This window comes from Barbatula barbatula (genome assembly GCF_947034865.1).
Source record: "Barbatula barbatula genome assembly, chromosome: 12".
In the NCBI taxonomy this organism is placed as follows: Eukaryota; Metazoa; Chordata; class Actinopteri; order Cypriniformes; family Nemacheilidae; genus Barbatula; species Barbatula barbatula.
The window spans coordinates 2067048-2085556 of NC_136775.1; the positions used below are offsets into that span (position 1 = coordinate 2067048).

The 18509-nt window shown below is 39.3% G+C and overlaps 1 protein-coding gene across 1 annotated transcript in view; it reads right to left on the reverse strand.

Annotated features, from left to right (window-relative positions):
* Positions 1-1397: 1397 nt before the first annotated feature.
* The window catches only part of plcl2 (phospholipase C like 2), a 40813-nt gene continuing 23701 nt past the window's right edge, over positions 1398-18509 (reverse strand). Inside the window, exons 3-6 of the mRNA XM_079469759.1 lie at positions 16831-17034; positions 9514-9589; positions 4615-4724; positions 1398-3637 (exon numbers count right to left, since the gene is read on the reverse strand). Coding sequence (XP_079325885.1) covers positions 3449-3637; positions 4615-4724; positions 9514-9589; positions 16831-17034 — 579 coding nt within the window. The 3' untranslated portion in view covers positions 1398-3448. The remainder of the gene's footprint in view (positions 3638-4614; positions 4725-9513; positions 9590-16830; positions 17035-18509) is intronic.

An 18509-nucleotide genomic window follows, 5' to 3' on the forward strand; every position in this document is an offset into this window, starting at 1 on the left:
AGATATGCGTCTTGCAAATCTACATGATATTTACATATATAGTTCTGTTTCATTCAATTTTTAAAATATGCGATGTTAAAGGGCAGCACGAACAAATCTTTATTTAAACTAAAGACATTTCTGCTGAGCATGAACAATGTTTGTGTGGGTCAGGGTCATTCTCCCCAGGGCTTTTTACGTCGCTTTTCATGAACTGTAATTTACAGTAATCAATAGTAATGCCTTCAGTCAGCCTGATCATGTCATTGAGTAAATAACCTCGACAGGCTCTCTGGGGCTGTTATAGATCTCTGAGGATAGACAGAGTTAAACCAAGCCGTCAGTTAGAGATCTATCGGGTTATAACAGCCGAGACCCTCATCTCCATCATTATTACCATTGACGTTACGCAAGATATGAGCAGGTGCCAAGCGTGATTCATAAGATGACTGGACGGTAAACAGAGTTAAGAATTGATATCATCTCTTTCAAGTGTAAAACACCGGACACGCTGTGAAATCTTTCACATATACTACAGATGCTCATTTCGCTGACTCTTATCTCAATGCATGTTTATGTCTCAAAAAGCAAGAACAATATGTTTATAAAATATAGGATGTTTTACTCCCTATAAAATCATACGTTCTATGTCTAATGTACATTGTGTCTTCTGTAAAGCTGCTTTGCAACAGTGTAAACTGTGAAACGTGCTATACAAATACATATGAATTAAATGTTTTAATAAGTATAAAATCATATATGATGTATATGATCTTATTTAATGTCTTAGAATTGAATCCAGCAATTGAGGGAATCAGCAATCCCCAGTTTATTCTAAACACTGATATATACGTATTTTTCCTGTTTTTACAAAATATTTATTTTGCTAAATGTTCTGACATTAAGGCTTCTGCATTGACTTTTATATTTAAAGTACTGACTCAGATTTATGCTGTAACAAACTTTGTATTGCTTTGATATTCCATTAAAACGATTACAGTTAAGAATAGCTGGAATATACAAAAAACTAACCTTCAGATATATTATGATAAAAGTTAATGGTCTTGAAAATAATGCAACGACACAAATAAATGCTTTGATTTTGTTGAAAGAGTGAGCATAGTAAATGTGAGTATCAGGTCACATTTGATGTTTAGTTATTTTTATATGGCACTGGTGCACAGAATAAATTTATTCGAGGTCATACAAATGACACGGCGACTGGAAACCAATCCATTATTACCCCAAACAAAATTATTTCAGTCACTGTCGTACGCTTTAAGTCAATTATTGCAGCAAGACCCGCCGTGTCATGCTGTTTGAGAACCCGTGTTTTTATAAACACAAACTGTTTACCGTTTCAACACCGAATATCACAAACCCAAATCGTGGAAACTGCCTAAAGCCAGACAACCAGATTACAACTTAAACATGGTTTATTTTAAAGCGTTGGGTCTCAACAGAACTGATATTCTCTTTAAGACTATCAAGACAATCCTCACTGGTATAAATGACTGACTACAGATATAAATACACAATAACAGCACTGAAATGTATAAACAAAGCAATCATTCAGTCGAATCTCTGCACACAACTTGAAAAGTCCAATGTAAGTGGTTCACAAAGTCTAACAGTAGATTGGCACAAAGAGAAGACCGACGGAATGAGCCGGAGACAAATACTTACAAACTCAAAGCAACTCGTTGGGTTAGAAAAAGGCAATGTGAGACGGATAACAAGGCAAAATCGGAACAGTATTCATAAACAGACAAACTACTTTTGTTTCCAGGAATGGTTGAGAAGCTAAACCACAACACTCGACGTACAGTATTCGGTTCGATGTCGAAAGCCACGCACACACTGCAGCTACATTCGATTCGGTAACTTCGCAACGCTTTGTGTCGTTCTGTTCACACAACAGCAAAATGAAAAGTCAACGGGCCATACTATACTTCTTAAAAAATCACGTCGTAACCCCCAACATTTACATAAAGTCTGTAGTGTGTACAGAAAGGAAACTGTTGTTAATGCTGTGATGTCACTCTCTGACACTACAGAAACGTCGTGACTCGGTTGAAAATTTGGTAGCGAATGCTTCAACAGAACGCTTGACAGCAGAGGATTGAGATGCAAAGTAAAATACGGTGCCTTTGTAAACAACAACAGTTCACAAATACTGTACGGACTGCTGAAAAAACAACAACTGAAACCCAATAGAAACCATCGAAAAATCGAAATGCGAATTAAAATATGATTATATGAACCATTACCTTTTTCCATTTTATCAGTTACAAAATTCCCTTATGTAGTTTTGGTCATTATTCCAACATCGCACAAATAGAATAAACACATACCAGTAGACACCATTCCAATAAATGTCCATTCTAACCATTAAACGGACGGGGTTGTATTGTTTTTTCAGCAGGGTAATGTGGGCATACTAACTGTTATACACAATCCTTTTGTTTTTTTCTTCATCAAAATACATCAAATGTGGTTAACGGCACCCATGCATCCTTAAAAGCAGCGAGACACCAAACGGTTGCTATGGTTATTACTATATTGATGGGTACCCGTTTAGGAGTGACTCCTGTGTCCCATCGAGAATGATCCATAGATATATATATATACATAGATGCAACATTTGACCGCTTTAGACATGACGAACAGTCGTCTTGAACCCGCCATCTTGGAACAGTCAACATTTAATATGGCATTTATGTATAATACCATTATAAAAGGATTAAGGGCCGTGGATGTCACTTCTGAAACTCTGCAGTGTGTACGTGGCCAAAGAGACACATCGGCTCAGAGATTCTTACCTACTCACATGTACAGTACAGTACAATACAATAACCGCTGGTAATATCTAAAATTACACTCTCTCGCCAACCACCGCGTGGCACGTTCCGGGTTTCTCTCGCATCTATACAAAGAATTTAAAAAACACCCGGAAAAGGGTCTCCGGTTTTGCCACGTCATCCTTTCTGGCCACGTCTTAGGTCTGTAGAAGCAAATCAAATATTAAGTCTTTAAAACACCCATTTGTCTTAACAAAATAATTTGATCCATTAGAAGTTCACATAGGAAAAAAAGTAACAGATCTCCATATATATATATATATATATATATTTTGACGGCGTATATGTACACACACATACATACAAATTTGGCAGACAGAACAAGAATTAGTTCTTTTTTGTAAACAGCTCCGGGATTTTCTCTCTCACGTCCTATTACATCCACCGTTCCAGTTCTAACTTCTCTTAATACTCAAGGTTTGTGCTTGGAGAAAGGCCCCCCTCGCTTGAAAACCCTTCTTCCTGTTTCCTTTGGAGATATCCTGTGGGCGGGATGTGCAGAGCTGGTTTGAAACCTTCTCGGCCGGCCGTAGTTCTCGGCACACACCGACCCTGGAGCAGGACACGGGAAGAGGACTTGCAGGATTTGGAGGGAATGTTCCGTGAACTTAGTTCTCTTCATCCGTGATGTCGTTCTCCCTGACGGCTTTCTCCGGGATCACCTCCAGACTGCGACAGCTCTTGGATTCTGACTTGGATTCCCCCTTCACCAGGTTACACGCCAGGGCGGCATAGTGGATCTGGTTTAGGTTTTCCAACACTTCGGCACGGGCGTGTTTCAACAGATCGGTCTGGCCCTGAGAAGACAACCAACAGATGTCAATGCAAGCCTGTGCTTTGAGATTTGTAGCATAAATGATACACGTCATACATTATCAAATTGATCTCTAATACTTGTTTTAACCAATACCAAGTGTAAAACCACAATTGAAGTTCATTTGTGTTCTGAAGGAAATGAGAGAAAAAACGATGCAGTTTCCTCTTGTAATTCTCAACACAACATTAGCTTTGTTTGCAAATTATCAATAACCATTACATTAACACTTACATAACCATCATGTGCATTTTACTTTTAAGTGACGTCTCTTTCACAATCCTTGTTTTTTTCTCTCCATTTTGGACTTCCTGAGACACTCTTATTGTCAATAAAAGCTATGCTTTCAGTAGTGAAGTACTACTTTGCAATCATATAATCATACTTATTGTTTATTACATTTCAGAAAGTAATGTTTTTGCCGTTTCAATATCTGTACCGAGGTACATTCAAATCTTTTTCAAATGTACTTTTGACTTTTAAAAGTGGGAAAGTACTAGATGTTTAATGTACTTAAATCTGTAATTAAGGTAATAAAAATGATACAGAAGGTAAACGGACAAACATGTAGGAGCATTTTTCGTAAATATTTTATCTCCTTCGGCAAAGAAGCGTAAACGTGGGGACGTCTTGTCTTGTGTCAGCCGCTGTAGTGCTTCAAAAAACGACAGGGAGAGGTGGAATGAGCTGTTGGATGCAATTCGCAACCTCACCACTAGATGGTGCTAAATCACACACACTGGACCTTTAAGGCAAACCATGACATGTAATTTATTTCTTTTAATGTATTTATGACGTTAAAATGTCATGGTTATAGATATTCCCGCTATATTGTGGCACCCCTACATGGCTGCAATAAGTTCTTGAAAAAGCAAAAAAAAAAGTGTGGATGCAGAACGTAAATGAAAACAGTTAAACAAATGAACAAACGTAGTAAAAAAACGGCATAAATACAATTACCTTCAAAATGGTGATGTTCCAGGTAAAGCTCTCCACAGATTTACTGAGTTTTCGTCCCTTCAGCCCTTCCTTCACCGCCATGTCATGCAGATTCTCATGGAACTCCATTGCTGAAATAAAAAGGTAAATATTTAAATAAGGACTACACAATACAGCTAAATATGATTACTCTGTATCATTCTCCATATTCAAATAATGTTTCTGAAGTAGATAATAAGGATGGTGTGTATTTTTACCAAAAAGCAGAACTATAAACCAATGTTGTCCCAAAAAGAACCAAATAATGTTTTCTGCTGGACGTTTTAATCACAGAAACATTTAAATGCACAATTAAACAATACACAGCAATATTTCTCTGCTTCTATTTTCCCATAATTCATACATCACGAAGCTCAGATTGTCTGCAGAAAGGACGACGTCGACAATCACAGTCAGTCGTGCATGTACTGCACTTACAACATGCCTTTGATTCTGGTCACTGAGGCTGACAAAGGACAAAGAACAAAGAAACGATGGGAAGTGGGTTCATACAAACACATTCACACATCACCACAAGGTTATTTTACTCCATCGGTTTGGAATAAAGGCCCACAGGAGAGATGAAAACTGCCGCATTGTGTCTGGTGTTTAACATCCACATTCGCGCATGTTACGGGAATCAAGCTAAATAACAAGTGTCACGTTTTTCCTTGAGCCGCACCGAACAAATCAGGACACTAAACGCTGGTGACATGATCAGAAAACGGGCATCTAGAACACATGAAAAACAGAGGGTAGAGAGACGAGAAGATGCGAGCGTGGGCGCAGAGGGATGTGCAATTCTTTCAAACCGCATTAACATCAACACGAGAAGAGATTTATCACCAGAAATATGCTGGAATTCTTTTGCCGTCAAAGCAAACAGCGCATGCCACATTCGCGCATGTTAGATACTCGCTTACATTGTGTGTCTACTTGTCAATAACAAGCTGAGTTTTCTACGGAGATCTGCATCGTGGAGCATTGGTACACTGAGTGTGGAATAAACAGAAGCGGCACAAAAGAAACGTCAGGCTAGCGAGAGAGAGAGCAGTGCAGGTGCACTTCCGGACCTCAAGAGATGTTCACGAGGCAGACGCCCCGACTCCCATGCCGGACTGACGCCCGGTTCGAGGTCCCCTAGTAGCAAGCATGAGTTGTGCAGTTTCCCGCGCGCATACTAGATACTCGCTTACATTGTGTGTCTACTTGTCAATAACAAGCTGAGTTTTCTACGGAGATCTGCATCGTGGAGCATTGGTACACTGAGTGTGGAATAAACGCTGAGCGTGCGGGAAACTGCACAACTCATGCTTGCTACTAGGGGACCTCGAACCGGGCGTCAGTCCGGCATGGGAGTCGGGGCGTCTGCCTCGTGAACATCTCTTGAGGTCCGGAAGTGCACCTGCACTGCTCTCTCTCTCGCTAGCCTGACGTTTCTTTTGTGCCGCTTCTGTTGGAAACAAATTTGCACGATCGCCAGTGGCGATCTCCGCATAAATATATATATGGATTTTTGGTCGCAAATGCAACTGTTTTAGGCGCAGTCTGGAGCCCTGAGTCAGGTTCGTTATTTAAATGTTGACAGACATCAAGCAGTAGGTGGAGTAGGTGGAACCCTCGAAACATGATTCAAACTTCATAAAAATACATTTATTATCAGAAATTCTGGAAATCTCATCATTTTCTCCATACTAATCCAGACCTGGAAAACAATCAAAGAAAAATCCATACTTTTCCAAAACGCGTAGGAACCCTGCCACAGAGACAGCGCTTGACTTCTTACAAATAGTGCAATAATGCTCAAGAGGGTGAAGTCATCACAGCGGAGAGCGCCCGCATATTTCAATATGATTTATATTCATTCTTGACACTGTTTTCATACTCTGTTACCCTCTACGAGCGGAGAGTCATCGTGTCTCCGAGCACCCCAGATTTGACGGCGGTAAGTACGAAGAGGCGCTGTCTGTTTAGCGATGCCGTGGCAGTCCGACTGCACTTCATGGCAGCGGTTGCCTAGCAACATACTGTAGGAAAGCCCATGCTGTCATTCTACACGTACCGTCCCGAGCGGCCTCTCACTGAATGCACGCTCTGTGGCACGTTCAGACACCATGAAAGAACGACAAGGCCCCTGACCGCACGTGTGGGGGCGGCAGCGTGCTTCCGAGACACCTGCACATCACTTTACGACCCTTTAAATCACTTTGGGTTTTAAAAGGCAAATAATGAGGCTTGTGTTGTCTGTCAGCATCAATGATAACAGCGACTTCAACGATAGCATGCAATCAGCTGTTTGTGTGTGCTAACAAGTTTCGTGCAAACTCGAATTGTGTGCTTTTACTGAAATTACAGAAATGATATCATATACACTATTCAAGATTAGGTTCATTGTTTGTCATGATATAAAAAAATGATCATCCAACAGCAATGTGACAGACTGACAGCATGACAAGTCACACACTGTGATAATCTTTTTTTACTTTTTGTAAATACATGGAGAAATAGTACTGTTGTATTGTCTAGACGTGTATATGAACTTGATTTCTGTGCAGTATTTGAGGTCTGAAAAAAATACAGAACATCTTGTTCCCGTTGACCCGTTTCACCAGTTTTAATTTTCTGCAAATAAATGCAAATAGAAACTGTCTGGAAATGAGATGTTGGAATTGATATATATATATATATATAACACCATGATATTTACTCTGTGAAAGACCGGGAAGGTATTGATCTACCGTCAGAGAACAGTTTTAATTATTGAGGACTGTGGATGCCGGAGTTTTCCACCGGATTCTATGGGGAAACGGCTCTGTATTGACCCCCTTCACCTATTCACAATTAGCTCTCCTGATAAAAGTCCCAAAGGAGTGGCATGGGACCACGGACCATTAGCACATTTTCTGCTTGCGATCCGCCACACCTCAAGTGAAGAATGTTGTGCATTTAATGTGTTCGGCGAAGTCAACGTGGTGTGCCAAGCTGCTTACGAAGCACAAGAGGAATCGATTTATGGTGTTTATGGTGCTTCAGATCAGACAAAGCTGTTTCTCTACTGTTCTGGACCAAAAGAGGATTCATATGTTATGTGGCCACAGAGTCTCGTCATCAAAAAATGCTTTCAGGTTAAAACTGCATTAAAAGAAGAACAGTCATGTGTATGATTGTATTGCCAGTGGTAGCTATAGAGCTGTTAGCCTGTTGCTACGGTGTTCTGAGTGGTTGCTAGGGTTTGCCAAAAATGAATGAAATTAATCCTAGCTCGACATTCATGTGCGGTGATGTAACGTGCAAGCACTGCCGCCGAACATAAAAAAGTTTGTTCAATGATATCTTAAATCAGATGTCTATCAACAATACAATTTTGGACCTTGGATCCCCCTCTGGCTCCGCCCCTGTTTTGTGAGAGCCTCTGCTGTATGAGCGTTCATGCTTACGGTCGCCACATAACAGGGATGAAAGGTTAAAAAATATGTTTTCTGCCAAAGGATGACTTAATTTATGCAATATGGCAACCATACGCCAATGCTCTCACTGTGGAAGCGCCGTAGTTAATAAACAAGAGTTTAGCAATATCTGTGTTCTCCCATGAGCTGCTCGAGCCACATTGATATTGCTAACATGTTTGCGGTTGCTGAATAAAGACATCCCACCTCGCAAAACTGTGAGTCTGTTCGCGACTACGTTCTGAGGGTTCTCCTTGTGAATATTTTGTGGGCATCAGGAAGACTCTAGTAATTTGCGGGAGAACTTAAGAACTTAAAGTGCCAATGCACTTATCAAACCTCTGTGGAAATATTGGACCGTGGATTTTATACCGAGGTATTCTTGTACAGTGAGATTTTGATATAATTACATCTCTAGAAACTATGGAAGACCATAAACTACTTTGTATCAACATTCATTTTCTAATAACAGGACGGGAAATGACACCCGTGATATTGGAAAGCAAATATACGGTATCGATTTTGACCCTGGCACGACCGCTGCTGTTGTGTGTGTTTGGGCGTGTCCGTGATAATTGTTTACTGAGAGAACACACAATGAACTCCAGCAGCCTCCCGTTTCACAATTTCATCAGCCGAGATCAATGAGACAAACTCTGGCAGCCTTCCGCATCGATCAACTGTCAATCACCATCTCCTAGCAACAGAACCTCTTAAAATAAGGATTGTCAGTGTTTCCACATCACAGAGTTATATGAGCACATCTGAACGGAAGATAAATGCCTAAATCACGCAATGAATCGTAGCGGTGGGAAGCTTTGCATTGAACCGAGGAAGATTAAAACCTGTCTGCTTTTCAAATTAAATTTCGACTCCTGAGTTGATTTGTCAGATTGGAACCAAAGCTCAAAACAAGGCCACGCTGCGTGCTGCATACTACACTGCGTACTTAAAAAGAATCAATACAATTTCAAAGGGACACAAATGCATCTTACGATGACACAAACGCTTGATAAAAAGAAGGCCGCCTCTCACTTGCATTCACGCTTTCCTTTCATTTCGGAGCAAATGCATTTGAGGTTGATCTTCATGCAGCTGTTTGAACCGCCATTGATTCTAAGGCTTTGATAGGCTGTAGATGTTTTACTGCCCCGTAATTAGAGCAAAGACACAGAGAGCCACCGACACCCCACTCGAACCGTGTTTGGAAAGCAGAACATCACACAGGTTTAAAGAACGCTTCCATAACAAACCACTGCATTATTCATGCGTTATCTTTGAGGCTCTTTCCATACAGGCGAGCTTGTGTGTGCTACGCTGTTTGTCAGAGGACACTGCGATCGAAGATGTCCGTCATTCGGCTGTTTTCTAGGACACGTGTCCCAGCTGGAACACTGTTTTTCTCTTTTTTTCCTCCTATGCAGTTTTTTCTTACCTGCTTTCTGGACCTGCAGTATTTTCTCGTAAATGCTGTCCGAGTTTTCCAGCAGCGTCCGGCTGGTTTGGATCATCTAAAAACACAGAAAAAGAAGCACTGTATGTTATAGTGACTGTAGATTAAGATACACTGCAAAAAAATGAATTTCTTATCAAGCATTGTTTTTTAATACAAATATATATTTACTTTAGAAGAAAAGTGACCTAAGATGTTTAGTCCTGTTTCATAAAAGAAAATATAAAAGTCACAACGAAAACAAATGGGGTAAATAATCTTGAATTCAGTTTAACTTTTTTTCTTATGTACCTAAATCAAGTTTATTTGTCTTTCTGAAGAAAACTAAAAATCAAGACCAAAAAAAAAAGAGTAAGATTTATGAGTTAGTAATGCTTAGTAAAAATGTAACTTGTCTTAAAGTTTAGTAATCATGTTTTCTGGCAAATAAGCATGTTTTTAGGTTGTATTTGAAGTAAAACACAGTAATGGTGCGTGTACGTATACAGTATAACATAATAAAGGCCTTCTGCCAATGTAAATAATAAAATACAACTAACCGTGTATCCAATTCTTTATAGCTTGAATAGCAAAATTAAGAGATAACAACAAAGCCCTAACCAATAAAATAAATCGCATATCATTTTAAATCAATACTTTTCTTATTTGTTTGTTAATTTAGCCGGACGTACAGTCACCAAAAAAAAACCTTCAGTTTAATAAAAGAGCCTGTAATATGCTCTGACATGATATTACATAATACGCTAATATAAGTATTACAAACATTAAGAATGCACTATGTAACACTATTCAGACTTGTGATCAAATTTACTTGTAAAAGGAAATGTTTCAAATGATGTAGTTAATAATATTAAATGATGACAAATAGTATCTTGCCAACAACAGCAAACTTGTGGAATTGTGTATTGCAAAATGCAAAACGTAAAAGAGGAAGTATAGGAAAGTTGAATATACAGTATCTCACAGAACTGAGTACACCCCTCACATTCTAGTAAATATTTTCATGTGACAACAATGAAGAAATTACACTTCGCTACAAGGTAAAGTAGTGAAAATGGTGTTGTGGTTAAACAATGGAAGTCAACGGGGGCCAGTGTTCTTTGGTTACCAACATTCATCAAAATATCTTATTTTGTCTTCCTCAAAAGAAAGACGGTCATGCAGATTTGGAATGACAGGAGGGTCAGTAAATACATTTTTTACAGAATTAAATTTTTTTTGGAGAACTGTTGCTTTATGTCGACTTACAATGCACATGCTCATCTTAACCTTTCAGACTCTTTAAATGCTGGCTCGTGTCACAAAAACAGAGACCTCAGGGAAGAGTTATACACGGAGATCAAGGGAAGAGTGAAATCACACAGGAGAAATAAAAACAGATGAGTGGGGCCCGAGGAAATTAGATAGTGAACTTATAAAGGATGATTTTGCTGGCGATATAAAATCAAGCAACACTGTAGTCATATGCATCAATATAACTGAATTAATCTAATACGGTTTGTATTTACATTTTTTTATAAATGCATCAATAATTGAACACATATGTCAAATAAATTATTAAAAAAACTGATTACGATATCGTATGTAATAAAGAATGATATAGTATATTGCCGAGCATGGTTGAATAGGTGCATATATTTTGTATTCTTGTCTTGTATGTGTGTGTCTGCCGAGGTCTTGGTTCCATCTATCAGGTAACGTTACTTTCATTATCCGTCCATCATTTTAACGGCTTACAAGATCACACACCAGCGCCAGATTATCTTTCCATGGCAATGAAGAGGAATGAAACATCTGCCTCGCTTTCACTCCAACTTCATTTCCTTACGGAAATCCATCGTGGCGCTGTGGCAGCACTGCCGGAGGCTATGAAGAAACGCACTTTCTGATGACCGCCAAGACATGACACCCCTACAGCTTCACACAATTCTGCTGTGAGACCCATGTGTGGCTTGCATTCAGCGGAAAGTCGAATTGCAACTGAGAAAAGAGACATCTCGCATAAAGCTTCTAAAGCCCAACTAGATTTGGGCATAGAGCCACAAAAACAAAGATTTTAACCTCTTCTGACGATGGTATTATCAATCGTATTTGTTGAAATTTCAAAAATGTTCTGTGCATGCTTATCCATCCGAGATGTGAACGCGATGATAGATTTCTGAGCAATCGGAGACATGCAACGTAAAGAAATTCTTATATTTGCTTTGAAGAACTTTATCTAGAAACCAGAAAGTATAATTAAATAGATAATAGGTTTTCTGTAAGTAATCAGTAAGCATCCATCAAGTCTCAGAACGCCATAGCAACCCATACGACCCTAGCAAATAAAAAACACAAAGCAACGTCATGGCAACCTCTTTACCCGCCTGCACAGGCCAGCACCACTCATATCTATTAAAAATCTATTTTAGTATTTTTTCACACTTCAAAGAAACCGTGCATCACTGTACAATACAATCGGGACAATCCCTTTGCAGTAAACTGGGGGAAACTCCATATCAAGCATTAGATAGTTACCCAAAAATACAAATTCTGTCATCATTTATTCACCCTTATGTTGTTGAAACTTGTATATGAGTCTTTATTCTGTGAAACACAAGAGAAGATACTTGGAGAAATGTCTCAGTGGTTTTGTGGTCATGCAATGGAAGTCTCTTGCGGACAAAGTTGTTTGGATACCAACATTGTTTAAAATATCTTCTTTTGCATTCTGCAGAAGAAAGAAAGTCATGCAGGGTTGGAATGACGTGAGAAAAAGTAAATTATAAAAAAAACTTTCATCTTCTAAGTTTAAGATTAAAAAAGCATTATAAATCAAACTGATATGCTAATGAATCACTAACACTAATTTGCAAATCAGTTCTTCATAAAAAACTTGCTGAAGAATGATTCGCACACAAATCTGACATCACTATGGTTTGTTTTATGCAAACCAGAAATACAGATCTTTATTAAGAGAAACCTGGCTTTTCAAGCATGTTAGATGTGGTTCTAACGGTGATCCAGACGACTGAATTCTGATGCACACACAGCTGCAGCGGCTGACAGACTCGCTCTCATTACATTACTAATGGCTGAAGAAATTGCAGCCTTGGTGGCAGATGTACCACTGTAAGGGGTATTTATAGAGCAGGGGGCAGGACGACGACAACAGCATCCCTCTTTAAACAGCAATGCTTTTCCTCCAGTGTACATATACATTATTTAACTATCATTGTTTTCTATATGAGCCGTCCATTCACAGAACTGACTGTTTTAGCACCAATATGATCTGTTTACATGAACTATGAGACGGTCAAAATGAATCAAAACTGAATTTTTACTTTAAATAATTAAAACTAGTACATATAGTATATATACAGCAGTGCTATATGTATATAATCGTATGTATAGAAAAGAAGAGTCTGACTTTATACCTGTGTATTTACTATATACAGAAGAGGAATCTGACTTTAAAGCTGCGCGAGATGTATAGAGAAGATGAATCTGACTTCATAACTGCGCAGCTACGTATGTATAGAGAAGATGAATCTGACTTCATAACTGCGCAGCTACGTATGTATAGAGAAGATGAATCTGACTTCATAACTGCGCAGCTACGTATGTATAGAGAAGATGAATCTGACTTCATAACTGCGCAGCTACGTATGTATAGAGAAGATGAATCTGACTTCATAACTGCGCAGCTACGTATGTATAGAGAAGATGAATCTGACTTCATAACTGCGTGGCTTCGTATGTTTAGAGAAGATGGGTCTGACTTTACACCTGCGCAGCTCCGTATGTATAGAGAAGATGAATCTGACTTCATAACTGCGCAGCTACGTATGTATAGAGAAGATGAATCTGACTTCATAACTGCGCAGCTACGTATGTATAGAGAAGATGAATCTGACTTCATAACTGCGTAGCTACGTATGTATAGAGAAGATGGGTCTGACTTTACACCTGCGCAGCTACGTATGTATAGAGAAGATGAATCTGACTTCATAACTGCGCAGCTACGTATGTATAGAGAAGATGAATCTGACTTCATAACTGCGTAGCTACGTATGTATAGAGAAGATGAATCTGACTTCATAACTGCGTAGCTGCGTATGTTTAGAGAAGATGGGTCTGACTTTACACCTGCGCAGCTACGTATGTATAGAGAAGATGAATCTGACTTCATAACTGCGTAGCTACGTATGTATAGAGAAGATGAATCTGACTTCATAACTGCGTAGCTACGTATGTATAGAGAAGATGAATCTGACTTCATAACTGCGCAGCTACGTATGTATAGAGAAGATGAATCTGACTTCATAACTGCGTAGCTACGTATGTATAGAGAAGATGAATCTGACTTCATAACTGCGCAGCTACGTATGTATAGAGAAGATGAATCTGACTTCATAACTGCGCAGCTACGTATGTATAGAGAAGATGAATCTGACTTCATAACTGCGCAGCTACGTATGTATAGAGAAGATGAATCTGACTTCATAACTGCGTAGCTGCGTATGTTTAGAGAAGATGAATCTGACTTCATAACTGCGCAGCTACGTATGTATAGAGAAGATGAATCTGACTTCATAACTGCGCAGCTACGTATGTATAGAGAAGATGAATCTGACTTCATAACTGCGCAGCTACGTATGTATAGAGAAGATGAATCTGACTTCATAACTGCGCAGCTACGTATGTATAGAGAAGATGAATCTGACTTCATAACTGCGTAGCTGCGTATGTTTAGAGAAGATGGGTCTGACTTCATAACTGCGCAGCTACGTATGTATAGAGAAGATGAATCTGACTTCATAACTGCGCATCTACGTATGTATAGAGAAGATGAATCTGACTTCATAACTGCGCATCTACGTATGTATAGAGAAGATGAATCTGACTTCATAACTGCGTAGCTACGTATGTATAGAGAAGATGAATCTGACTTCATAACTGCGCAGCTACGTATGTATAGAGAAGATGAATCTGACTTCATAACTGCGTAGCTACGTATGTATAGAGAAGATGAATCTGACTTCATAACTGCGTAGCTACGTATGTATAGAGAAGATGAATCTGACTTCATAACTGCGCAGCTACGTATGTATAGAGAAGATGAATCTGACTTCATAACTGCGTAGCTACGTATGTATAGAGAAGATGAATCTGACTTCATAACTGCGCAGCTACGTATGTATAGAGAAGATGAATCTGACTTCATAACTGCGCAGCTACGTATGTATAGAGAAGATGAATCTGACTTCATAACTGCGCAGCTACGTATGTATAGAGAAGATGAATCTGACTTCATAACTGCGCATCTACGTATGTATAGAGAAGATGAATCTGACTTCATAACTGCGCAGCTACGTATGTATAGAGAAGATGAATCTGACTTCATAACTGCGTAGCTGCGTATGTTTAGAGAAGATGGGTCTGACTTCATAACTGCGCAGCTACGTATGTATAGAGAAGATGAATCTGACTTCATAACTGCGCATCTACGTATGTATAGAGAAGATGAATCTGACTTCATAACTGCGCAGCTACGTATGTATAGAGAAGATGAATCTGACTTCATAACTGCGCAGCTACGTATGTATAGAGAAGATGAATCTGACTTCATAACTGCGCAGCTACGTATGTATAGAGAAGATGAATCTGACTTCATAACTGCGCATCTACGTATGTATAGAGAAGATGAATCTGACTTCATAACTGCGCAGCTACGTATGTATAGAGAAGATGAATCTGACTTCATAACTGCGCAGCTACGTATGTTTAGAGAAGATGGGTCTGACTTTACACCTGCGCAGCTCCGTATGTTTAGAGAAGATGAATCTGACTTCATAACTGCGCAGTTACGTATGTATAGAGAAGATGAATCTGACTTCATAACTGCGCAGCTACGTATGTATAGAGAAGATGAATCTGACTTCATAACTGCGCAGCTACGTATGTATAGAGAAGATGAATCTGACTTCATAACTGCGTAGCTGCGTATGTTTAGAGAAGATGAATCTGACTTCATAACTGCGCAGCTACGTATGTATAGAGAAGATGAATCTGACTTCATAACTGCGCATCTACGTATGTATAGAGAAGATGAATCTGACTTCATAACTGCGTAGCTACGTATGTTTAGAGAAGATGGGTCTGACTTTACACCTGCGCAGCTCCGTATGTTTAGAGAAGATGAATCTGACTTCATAACTGCGCAGTTACGTATGTATAGAGAAGATGAATCTGACTTCATAACTGCGTAGCTGCGTATGTTTAGAGAAGATGGGTCTGACTTTACACCTGCGCAGCTCCGTATGTATAGAGAAGATGAATCTGACTTCATAACTGCGAAGCTGCGTATGTTTAGAGAAGATGGGTCTGACTTTACACCTGCGCAGCTCCGTATGTTTAGAGAAGATGAATCTGACTTCATAACTGCGCAGTTACGTATGTATAGAGAAGATGAATCTGACTTCATAACTGCGTAGCTGCGTATGTATAGAGAAGATGGGTCTGACTTTACACCTGCGCAGCTACGTATGTATAGAGAAGATGAATCTGACTTCATAACTGCGAAGCTGCGTATGTTTAGAGAAGATGGGTCTGACTTTACACCTGCGCAGCTACGTATGTATAGAGAAGATGAATCTGACTTCATAACTGCGAAGCTGCGTATGTTTAGAGAAGATGGGTCTGACTTTACACCTGCGCAGCTCCGTATGTTTAGAGAAGATGAATCTGACTTCATAACTGCGTAGCTGCGTATGTTTAGAGAAGATGGGTCTGACTTTACACCTGCGCAGCTCCGTATGTATAGAGAAGATGAATCTGACTTCATAACTGCGTAGCTGCGTATGTTTAGAGAAGATGGGTCTGACTTTACACCTGCGCAGCTCCGTATGTTTAGAGAAGATGAATCTGACTTCATAACTGCGCAGTTACGTATGTATAGAGAAGATGAATCTGACTTCATAACTGCGTAGCTGCGTATGTTTAGAGAAGATGGGTCTGACTTTACACCTGCGCAGCTACGTATGTATAGAGAAGATGAATCTGACTTCATAACTGCGAAGCTGCGTATGTTTAGAGAAGATGGGTCTGACTTTACACCTGCGCAGCTCCGTATGTTTAGAGAAGATGAGTCTGACTTTGTAACTGCGCAGCTCGCGCTGTAAAGACCAAGTGTGACCCTACCCGTCTGCCGGTTTTATACATTTCCAACCCAGTGCATAATTCAAACCAGTCTACTGATTCAAACGGTACACCGCCCAGCACTATAAAACAGCAGAGATTTGTATCAGGAATACTCACCATCTCATAAGCAGCCACGACTTTCTTCAGAACTTCAGGCAGCAGTCCCTGGGCCTCCACGGTCGGGTACTCATCCTTGAAGTTAAACAGCAGAACCGGGCTGCTTTCTGGCCCGGTGAGGCGTGGGGAGAGGGCCAGAATACACTGCTTTAGATTGGCCACCGCTGACAGACCGCAGAGCTCTTTAAATGGCACAATGGCATTCTGTGGGGGACATGAAGGGCATTGTGAGTGTGCACATGTGATAACATCAGTGAATGTGTTTTAAAAATGCTCTGGTGAAGGACAGATGAGAATATAGTATATACACAGTTTTCTTCTGTACTAAATTCCTTTGAAAAAGTGCAATCAAACAGCATTAAACACATCTATCACTAAATATTCATCAAATTGTATGTAAAACAACATTATCAGATAAAAATGTTTGCCTTAAAATAAATAAGTGCATTGCATTGTGGGATATAGTACCCAGTGGAATTTGCTCCATTGCATCCAGCACATCCAGGAAAACATAATAGAAATCACACAGGGATTCTATGCATACTAAACATTTGCATACTAGGCACAGCATGCTGCATGCTGCTTACTTGTTTTAGTAATAATAGTAAAACAAAGAATACTGTGGTAATATACTTATGAACGTAGGCAGTGACCTAGTTGGAAGATGTTATGAGAAAACTAAAACCAAGGCAACGCTGCGGCTAGGTGCCGATTTCCTCATAGTGAACATCTACGAACAAGAAATGCAACAGGAAGTGGTTTTAGTAGGCGTGTTTTTTTCTTCTACAAAAGCACTGATTGTGGGAGGCAAACCTTTTTCTTGCGAAAGCATCTCGTAGGGAGTATGAAACACAAGCAATTTCAATTTTTAACAAGGCTGACTTTACTCGGTATAAATAGCTGTCAAATGTATACACAAGAAGTGTCATAGGCTCAAAGCCTGGAACTGTTTCCACAGGAATAATGCAATGTAAACAGAGCCGTTAAAATAAACGGTAATGCACAATGTGTTATGAGAAAACATAACAGAACAGCTTCTGTTGACATAAAAGCAAACCCTAGAGCTAAAGACCTTGTTGTGTTCCATTCTGTTATTTAAAACCATTCACTCTCCAATAACTGGATATAGCGCTAGGACAAAAAATGATACGATTGTGTACTATGATTATTACAATTAACATACAGTATCAATTTCAATTATCATCACTCTTTTGTTCAGTTAAGGAAAAACAAACAAAGAAAATTCTATTTGGTTTACGCTATCTATTCTACCTATTTTTGCAGCCACTTTGAAACTTAAATATACATGAAATAATGATTCAATTCCAAAAAGTTAAAAACATATTTTGGTATAATTTTTGAGACTATATCACCCAGAACTTTATACCATTACAGCTGTAATCCGTAACTTGTTACAAATAAAAAACACATACAAATGAGTCCTAAAAAACATGTACTTATGCAATGCTAAGCTTGTAATAATGATTTAAGGTAACCTACGATTTTAAGTTTCAAACAAAGATGGCGATAGAGAGGCAAAAGTAGCAGATTGCAGATGCATTCAAACGTTTGGAACGAAATTATAAGTATAAGCCAAAGTCAATCTGGTGCATCTTAAGGCAACAGACTAATGACCCAAAAACTGAAACATCATCTGCGGTATAATCTTCTGTGAGTTT